Source organism: Antennarius striatus, chromosome 13 (assembly GCF_040054535.1).
Source record: "Antennarius striatus isolate MH-2024 chromosome 13, ASM4005453v1, whole genome shotgun sequence".
NCBI lineage: Eukaryota > Metazoa > Chordata > Actinopteri > Lophiiformes > Antennariidae > Antennarius > Antennarius striatus.
This window is the reverse complement of record NC_090788.1, coordinates 8264103-8273798: the sequence shown is the minus strand read 5'-3', so window position 1 is coordinate 8273798 and position 9696 is coordinate 8264103. Positions and strand designations below refer to the sequence as shown.

Below are 9696 nucleotides of genomic sequence, written 5' to 3'. Positions count from 1 at the left end.
GTTTCTCAACTTTGGTCTAGTGTCCTGGTGAAGGAGTGCAGTCTCGGAAACATCTGTCAACAGCAGTGAATACACTGGTGATTTGCTATTGTAATAAAAACACGCATTATCATGTATTTTAATCAATCATGAAATATTTATTGCTACAAAAGAGGTTTTTAACAATATAAACAAGCATTTAGAAGTATCACAAATAGATTTGCTCTAAAACAAGTGGATGGAACATCTTGCTTTAACTTGATTACATAATTTACAAGCTACCTTCACAGAAAAGAGCACGTGTCTTTCTGAAGCTCTTTGTCTAGACAGAGTTCCGTCACTCTGTACACTTTGCTGATCAAGACCTCCACCTTATCTCCACCCAGATGACAAAGGTCCAAGATGCACACGACATGAGTGTCCTCCAGTTCGCTGGCAGTTGCTATAATCTCATCTGCAAGACAAACATTCCTCACTACAGCATCACCTCTCACATCCACCCCAAATACGACACTCAAAATGTAACAGTTCATGTTATGTAATGACTATTTTCTACAGACATGGTGTGGAAGTCTCAATGTTTAGGTTCAGCCTTGTCTTGCCGACAAGCCATACGATTTCTGTTCTTTTTTAGGCCCTTGCCTCTCGTTAATCCTCTGCCATTTTGGTCCCTCTAGCACAGCTCTCGCTCTCTCGATTTCTCTCTCCCTCTCCTGTTCTCTCTCTCAGGCCTTTGTGTGGTGCACCTTCGGCTATCGGTGACCTCTGTCCGCTTTCTTGGCTGGTGGTATCAAAAGCTACACGATGGATCTGCATCACCATCTACTAGGGGAGTCTGGTTCCATTTCATTTGCTTCAGCTATGGTTTGGGTTTTGGCAGGGGTAATCATACATTGTATTCTGTGTAAGAACAATGACTTAGGCATTTATTTGGTCTGTCCTCAGAGTGGTTGATCCTTGGTAATTGGTGACCTCTGACGGCTTCATTATTGTCAGATATTGCTACTGTTATTGTTATTATTATTGTTTCATTGTTAATCTGTACATGCGATATCCATTGCCTCGTCTGTCCGCTCCTGGAAGAGGGGTCCCTCCTTTGTAGTCTTTTTGAGGTTTCGCACATCCATTTTTTTTCCCCGTTAAAAGGGTTCTAGGGGGAGTTGTTCCTTATCCGATGTGAGGGTCGTACTACTCGTAGTACACAAAGGTCAGAGGGATATCATCCATGTGCCAATTGGAAAGCCCTTTGAGACATTTCTGTGAATCTGGGCTGTATAAGAATAAACTTGAAACTTACCTGGTTCAGGAAGTGTCCCTTCACTGTGGTTGGTCTTGTCTGTGAGAGGGCAGAGGAATCCTGTTGAGAGACAGGATAGCATTGTGTTGCCATGGGGCTCCTGTGGAAGTCCCACAGCCCTGGGGTCATCTGAGGTCATGACAGGAAAATACGCAGCATCGATGGCTATCTTCTTGTTTATACCTGTAAAAAATATTCAAAAAGAAAAGCTGTTGTCAGCAATAACCTCACAACAACAAACAGGTCAGGTTTATCTCTGCCATGTTTTTTTGGTGCCAGTTGGTTAAACTAATATGGATTTATTTTGGAGAAGTAAGGCATGGCTCAAGTAACAGTGACTTGAATCTGAATCTATATATGTTCCAGATGATAATCTACAGGGGTCAGGGAGAATTCATTACTGTGATGTGACAAACACTAATATTGCACACTTATAACTAAGATCAAATTGTAGCTGAAGCAGGACTGATTCAGTTTAGTGTCAAGTGTGACAGATCTTTAAGAGTCACTGAGGTAGATCAGAAATAAAACATCCACCGGTGAAATTTTGTTTTTCTTGAATAACTTCAGATACTGATTCCTAATGCCAGGAATAGGTTTTCATGACAAAGGACTTTATCATAAACTATATTGGGATTATTACTGAAAGATGAAACAGGGAAATTAACCATGGTAAAGGTTTACTCTCTCTTAGAGCTGTCTAGGTAAAGATGTTGAATGAAGGTGAGCGATGAAAGTTGACTTCGCCAAGGGTGACCTTTACCCAGGATTGTTACTTGGTAGTATCCTGGGCAAACCACAGCCGGGACGCTGTCAGCAGATTGTTCTGGTGTCCACCGTGTTGCCTGAAGGTTACTCTGCTGCCCCAAGACATCCTTTTCGTCAAAAGAGTATCTCCGAGTGACACTCTCCTCATACAGTCCACCTTGGCGCAGATGTTCAGACAATTCTTGTCGCTGTTTAACCCAGCTGCTGCTTTCCCAAGATAAAACATCAGAGTCTGGTGGAAACAAACATGAGAAAGTGGGTCAGAAAAAAATTGGTGCACTGCAATAAAATCGTAGCTCCAGTCGTGCACCTTGATTTTGGAGTTGTGGATGAGATTCCACATTCAGGGCCTCTACAGACTCAGAGTCACCCAGTTCCTCTTCCTGCTCTTGTACGTCTGTAAGTCTAGGTCCAGCCCTGTAGGAGCAGAAACTACTGATCTCAGAGCGGTAGAAGCAGGGTACAGATGGACGCTGCTGGATGAGTTTACAGTACCTTTTTGCTGGCACGCTGCTGTAATCTAAGGAGGTCTGTGTGGTTTCTCTGAAAAACATATGAATAGACTAGATGTGACATTTAAAACTTGACAAAATGTGCTCCATTTATCTGATAATCAGGAGATAAAATCATACTCAGTTAGCGCTTTCCTTTTCCGTGTCCTGGCAGAGATTCTCTCAGCAGAGGGAGACGCTGAGCCAGTCTCTGATGGCTGTTCAGCTGTTGAGGGATTGCTTTGTGTTTCTGGTACAGCCTGTTCACATGCATCAGTAGAGACACCTGGCACCTGGAGGAAACCAGTTAACTATTTTTGGACTGTAAATGGTCACAACTCTTGAGTATGTATTGAAATATTAGCTATTACCTCATTCACTTCTGTTTCTTCAGACTCTCCACTCCTAAATGTTTTTGTGTAGCATACTGCCGTGATTTGTCCTTGAATGCCCAGTCTTTTATGTTCCCTATACTGCAAGGTCTCCAACTCCCTCTTTAAGTCAGCTGCAGCAACCAGATGAGCTTGAGCTGAACGTGGAGCAAAGAGGTTTTAAATTAATACCTCTACCATGACAGTTAAAACTAGGCAGTCAGAGACTGCAACATCCCGCGACACCCCTGAATTAAAAATGTTACTCTGACCTACTTTCATAGGTCAGGGTCATTTCATAAAACACCCATGATCCAACATGTAACTGGTGCATTCTAATTGTCATCAAGTTTCAGAGATATGAATCTAAAAAGGCATTAAAGTGAAAATGTGACCTTGAACTAGTTATTCAAGGTCAAGGTTGTGATCTAATTTTCATCCCCTTGCCTCCCTGAATATAACACCGTTTGTTCTGTCTTTCTATCTTATTCGTTTCTTGAGATACAGTACAGTATGTGCAAAAATATCTCAGGATAGAAAATATCTCAGACCATAGATCAAAGCTAATGCTTTGATCTATGATCTTACTCACACTGGCCTTTCCCCTCATCTTTCTATTTTATTGCGGTTCCTAAGTGTACAAAAGTTGAAATTTGACCTTGACCTAGTTCTCAAGGTCAAGGTCATCATCTCCTTTTCACCCCCTTTGACGCCCGAGTAATGTGCTTTATATTTCGTCTTTCTATCTGCAACAGTTGTGATGATATTTGGTGGACGAATGGACGGACAGACAAACACACAAACACTGACAATTACAATACGTCACAGCTTCGTAGTATGTAACAAATCAGCATGCGAAGCTTAAGATGCAAGGCATACTGTACTCTGTTTTACATGTTAACAATTTTTAAGGGTGACTTCAGAGAAGGGTTTTCTTTCTGTTTCTAAAACTCTCTGCGGCTATGGGTCAACATAAAAATGGCCCTGGTTGGCAAAACAAGTGATTTATCCAGTGTTCACTCTGCTGGAGGAACGCTGACCCACATTTATCGGTTTCCTTCAGTGCTGAGATGGAGCCCAATACTGAGAAATTACATAAAAAATGCCTCATTTGAATTTACAACTAAATGGAGATTCTGAGATGAAACTGTCCCACGCCGTGTTTAAATCAAGCGGATATGGTTTTTGCTTCACCTGAGGCATCTGCCATTGACTGAGGGCATCTCTGCAGAGGATGAGGGTAGCAGTAATAACCACTGACAGTGGTCTTCTGAAGGACGATGTCATCCTTTAGAGTTTTGGTCCATTGGATGAAGCTCCTCACTTTGTGGTCTGTCACATATGGTTGACCTTTGTGGTAGCCTGTTGTGGAGATAAATTCCCTTTAAAATACAGTGACTGATTCAAATATATGTAGGTAATAATATATTTATATCTATACAGTATATGTGCTAACCTGTGATGAATGTCTCTGTCTCACAGCTGCTTGTGAGGTAGGGCAATGCGCCTTCCATTTGGCAGACCCTCATCTGAGTGCAAACCAGGTAGGTCACTGTGGAAGAGATAAATCAACTGAAACGCTGTTTCCAAAAAACAAGATGACTTCATGAAATTTAAATTGAAACCAATGTGATGACGTGCAAAACACTGAAAACCCCAAATTAAATTGAAAATAGCACAAGACTTTTCAGGCTTGATCTAAAAGATCTAAAAGAAGATCTAGTGGATCATGTCAAGATTAATGAGGTAAATTGGCAACAGGTTACATACATCAATGGATTTAAATGAGTATCCAGAGAAGCTGAGGGTTTCTGAAGTAAAGATGGGGAGGGGGTTCACCACTATGCAAAAGATGGTACAAGAAAAATGTTTTCAAAAAGAATTTGTGAGTTTCATCATCTACAGTCCAAAAATTTAAAGCAGTCTGAGAATCCAAAGGAATCTCAGTACCTATGAGACAAGATTAAGATGGACTGATGCAAAGAGGATAACTGTCGTTTAGTGAGATGAGTTATAAATTTAAATTCTTTTCAAAAATGGATGGGCTAAAGCGGAGAGGGATTGTCCAGCTTGTTATCAGTGTGCAGATAAAAAGCCAGCATCTGTGATGGTAAGTGGGGTGCATTAGTGGACATGTCAAGGCTACAACACACAATTGTAATGCCAATATTAAAACTGAATGATCAGAAGGCCATGATTATTTCACTAAAACGATGCCAATTCACATTCAATGAGTGTTAGAGCAGTAAAAGACTCTGGGTGCTGAACTGATGCGTCTGCAGCCCCTATTTCTCACCCGTTAAATAATCTGGCACAAATTAGAGAATACAGTGGTGAACCTGACCCTGTCTCAGCTGTTTTTTATTATACATGGGGTTTCAATGATTTGCAACTCGTTGCATACTGTTAATATTTATGTTTTGCACAGCATCCCAACATTTTTGGACCCCAGTTTTTAAAGAGAAAATGCTCACAGGTGTGAGATCACAGCCATCAGACAGGAGCTGATACAGTGAACTTACTAGGGGATATTTGATTGAAGATTTCTGGTTGAGAAGAGGAGAAAACCTCTAGGATAAAAGGATGCTCAGATGTTCCATCAACTGCATGGATCCAACGATATGTCCAGTATTTTTCTGGACCTACAATGTTAAAAATGTTACACTATTTTATTTCACATTATAAAAACAGATTTTACAATTTGTAATTAACACATGAATAACTTACCCTTGTTTGCTTTACTCTTGACTCTTTCAACACGTCCGACAAATGTTACCAAACCGATGACGTCACGTGCAGAATTGAGAGGTAATGTTTCCAACTCTGACCTATTAAATTAAATCATAACATGACAGTTTTTAAACTAAAAGGAAATACTGTAGTTAATACATGTCTCAGCAAGGAAATTATAAAGGAAAAAAATATTAAGTATGTTTTATTATAGTATGCTTTACATATAATTTTGATGTCCTCTTAATAGAGAGAAACAAAAACCAATCAAAAAGCAAAACCCCAAAGATACCAGAAAAATATAACGTCTTCGGCATAGGTAAAAATAGGACAACTGAAATAATAGAAATCATTTAGAGGTTAAATTTTATTCATAAATGATATTTCACTACCTGGTGATGAACTGGTAGGAAACCTCAGGCAGTCTCCACTGAGGCAGGACACTACTTGGTGATACCACAGTGATGACTGAAGCTGGGTTACGTGGATTCAGGCATATTTCTTTGAAAAACACACATGAAGACATTGCATTAGAGTTCAATATAAAATTGTTACTTATTTAAAAAGGCCTTTAAAATAATTCAAAAGTAAAGTAAGCTGAAAGTACAAATTGTTCAAAATAGATTTAGCCATCATGTTAATATCAAACCTTTAGCATGAAAGATAAATGGTTAAATGCTAGGAACAAATTCCAAAGACCTACTGAAATAAAAGCATTTAAATTCAATTATACTGTATAAACTATATAATCCTGTGATCGAAAAAAGTTGTAGTTGGACACATATTACATGCCATAGCTCTTTTTTCGACATAAAAAATAAAAATAATTCAAATGATGTGGCCAGTAATTTCATACATACCAACAGAATTGAAGTTCTTCATTTTGTGATGGTCCATTTGTGGGCGTGACCGGTTTGAATAGCTCTGCTTCAAGGTGTAGTTTTGGAGGTACAACACTGTGCCAACGTTCAGTCTCCCGTAGAATTCTGGACAAAGTTCATTCCAAAGCACGAGGGACATTATCCCACTCTGGTCAGCCACTTCAAAATATGCCTGAAACATGACAAAATAAAAAGAGATTAAATAGGTACTGCTCTTTTGTAACACATTTGTAGAAAACATCTAAGAAATATGAAAGTAATGTTCTACTCACATTTTATTCTGAGCTCGTAATTCTTGAGTTCACACTCACCTGGTAGGGGTAATCAATCTTGAGATCAACCTTCCCATAATATCGTAACCTGGATTTGTGTATTATCTTCACTAGGAGAGGCAGGGGTTTCGATGTGCTTCTGAAGGCTGACTCCAGATGATCAAGAAGGGTAATTCTGGACACTGTTGAAAAGAGAATTGCGAACGAGACCGCAGCTTATCAGCAATTTAGTTACCAGAAGTTGTGCAAAAATAAACATAAAACATTTTTTTATCAGTAATTCATCAACCAATAAATTAGAGAGACAAAGAACCTGACTCATTTAATGTCTGTAGTAAGCAAAAAAAGCACAAATTAATGAATTTACTGGCGTTATTGGTTCAAAATAAATATCAGTTGGTTGTGATATGAAACAAGGAGTACCAACCATCTTTCTACGGAATCGATTTTTATTGTCAGGCATGAAAGACAATACACGGCTTGGAGAAAAGATGGACTGTGGAAAACTGGCAGAAGGTTGATTTTTCTAATGAATCATCCGTACTGAAAATACTGCGGAAGACATGATGGACTCCATATGGACCCAAGATTCATCCAGAAAACAGTCAAAATCGGTGGAGGAAAAATCATGGTTTGGGGTTAGATCCTTTTTGGGAATAGATCTGCAGACGGGATGGTAACATCAACAATCAGAATTATCAACAAATCCTGGCTGCCCATAACATGTAAAATCACATGAGCAAATCCTTGAGCGGGATGGTGTTCCTTCTCATACTTCAGCCGACATTTCAAAGTTCCTGAAAGCGAAGAGGGTCAAGTTTTTCCAGGAATGGTCAACCCAGTCACCAGACAACAACATTAACAAGCATGTCTGAAGTAAGATGAAGGATGAGGTGTGGAAGATGAAACCAAATAATTTTGATGAACTCTAAGAATTATGAGACTGCTTTCTTTGCCATTCCAGATGACTTCATTAATAAGTTATTGAGTCATTGCCCAGATGTATTGATGCAGTCCTCCAAGCTCATTGCAGTCAACCATGTTCTGATTTTATGGTAGTATGTTGGTTTATTCAAAATAAAAGTAAAATTTCTATTGTACATTATTTTTGTATGCGATAAGACTTTTGTCCAAACAAAATCTGACCTTTCTATAAAGCCATTTCTGATTCCAATTGATCAAGTGCATGCCATTTGTTGTTCCTACAACTTGGATAAGCAACAAGACTTTGTCAGAGGACTGTGTCCATGGAAACCGATCAGAGTAATGGAGGAATTATGTATCTCACCGTCCAGCACAGGGTCAGATGAAGGACACCGAGAGGTCCAGAAGTCTCCCTCCGGGTCATCATTGTTCCACAGAGGCAGATAATGCTTACGGCTCATCAGAAGAGGAACATCAGTTTGGAGCGCAACACTCCTCTCCATACCAGGCTTGACCAGCACAACCAGTGAGGTGATATCCCTTAAACTGGGCAGGATAGCAGACCTCTCTGCACCACATCTGAGATCTTCAATGCAAATGTAACCGTGCCCCAGTATCTTCTCATTGTAAACAAAGGAGCACTGCGTGATTCTGATGTCCGTCCCGGTCCTCAGGACATTAGTGTGCGCCAGGTGATTTAAACTCGGGTGCACAAAGCATTTGGCTCGCCAGACTCCGTCAGTCACCGTCACATCGTAGCTGTAGGTGCTCATCAGCTGCCCCTCAGCTGGCTCGGATAAGTACCTCTGGAGGGCAATGACAGCGACTGGAGCCGCCTCCTCCGCTCGTAATTTCAGACACTGTGTTGAGGCTAACCGCTCCAGCGTCTTCTGGAGGAAAGACACTTGGGAAAGAGCAGTTCCGACCGAAGAACAAGACGGGCTGTCCTCCATTTTGGTCAATCTACGATTAAAATAGAAATATAATATAGATATGAGGTTTGTTATCGTAAATCTATCTCAAGTTAGCTTGTTAGCTAACAGTATCATTACTCAACGCGTGTATAATAGGCAGACAAACTACTTGACTTATTTTAATATAGTAACTTCATGATATTATATATCAGGAGAGGACAGGACGCTAACAAAATCACTTTTCAGGCTGAAAGAAGAAAAAACAACCTGGGAGCAGTTTGATTACGTCACTACTGTTGTTTTACGAAACTATCCGCTAACGCAGAAAAGGCACATTAAGCTTATATTGTATGTCTAACATTACATTATAATCGTAATGGTTTACATAAATACAAACCAGTTAATGTAGATTCTTATTTTTAAATTCCGCGCTGGGCTTACTCCTGCTTACTCTCAGGCTTGTCATCGTTAACGCGACGGATGCGTTAGTTGCGATTGGCTCTTCTTCTTCTTCTTCTTCCGTATTTTTAACCGCAGCAGCCACCACTGATATGTTAGCGCCACCTTCTGGAACGTATCGTCACGCCATCAGTGGCATACACCAAGAGCCTAATCGACAAATGGAATACGAAAATTTATATTTATGAACTACTTCATTTCAGTCTCCAAAATTCGTCGCATTTAAACTCATCTCTCTCATTTCTTTACACATCTTTTCACTCTCTGTTGTATGGTATAGTATACTTTTGTTATTGAACACTTTCTTGAAATAGGATCTTTGATGTATCTCTACAACCCTCAGTGAACTGTTTAGTTTTGTGTGTGGATGTCTCATTCTAATTCTAATTATTTATTCATTGCTTTCCAAATCCCCTTCTCCATAGTATACGATTCACTCTGAAAGGTACCTCTTATGCAATAAAGAGAGTTTCCTTGTTTGCATCTCCACTCTGGAGAGTTTGATGTGTATATCAATGTCTTCCTTTTTGCTGCTTTATACCCATTTTCATTCGTGTCAATGTCTGTGTGTGCTAAGACTCATTTTAATGAGGTCTCCATATCCCTTCTT

General features: G+C 39.8%; 1 protein-coding gene across 1 annotated transcript; it reads right to left on the bottom strand.

Annotated features, from left to right (window-relative positions):
• Positions 1–122: 122 nt before the first annotated feature.
• Positions 123–9127, bottom strand: radx (RPA1 related single stranded DNA binding protein). Its single transcript, XM_068331125.1, has 16 exons — positions 9025–9127; positions 8078–8676; positions 6829–6971; positions 6497–6689; positions 6029–6137; positions 5634–5734; positions 5429–5548; positions 4363–4458; positions 4101–4268; positions 2907–3064; positions 2677–2828; positions 2540–2587; positions 2355–2461; positions 2040–2276; positions 1277–1459; positions 123–433 (listed from the first exon to the last, which is right to left on the bottom strand). The coding sequence occupies exons 2-16, from the start codon at positions 8664–8666 to the stop codon at positions 264–266; spliced, it is 2574 nt and encodes an 857-aa protein (XP_068187226.1). The 5' UTR covers positions 8667–8676; positions 9025–9127; the 3' UTR covers positions 123–263.
• Positions 9128–9696: the final 569 nt, after the last annotated feature.

Bases quoted from the DNA above. Each gene is read 5' to 3' on its own strand.
- radx (XM_068331125.1), bottom strand. From the start codon at position 8,666: ATGGAGGACAGCCCGTCTTGTTCTTCGGTCGGAACTGCTCTTTCCCAA. The intron at 6,690-6,828 runs GTGAGTGTGAAC...GTCATGTTTCAG, and splicing joins AGATTGATTACCCCTACCAG to GCATATTTTGAAGTGGCTGA. The intron at 3,065-4,100 runs GTGAAGCAAAAA...CTCCACGTTCAG, and splicing joins GTCAATGGCAGATGCCTCAG to CTCAAGCTCATCTGGTTGCT.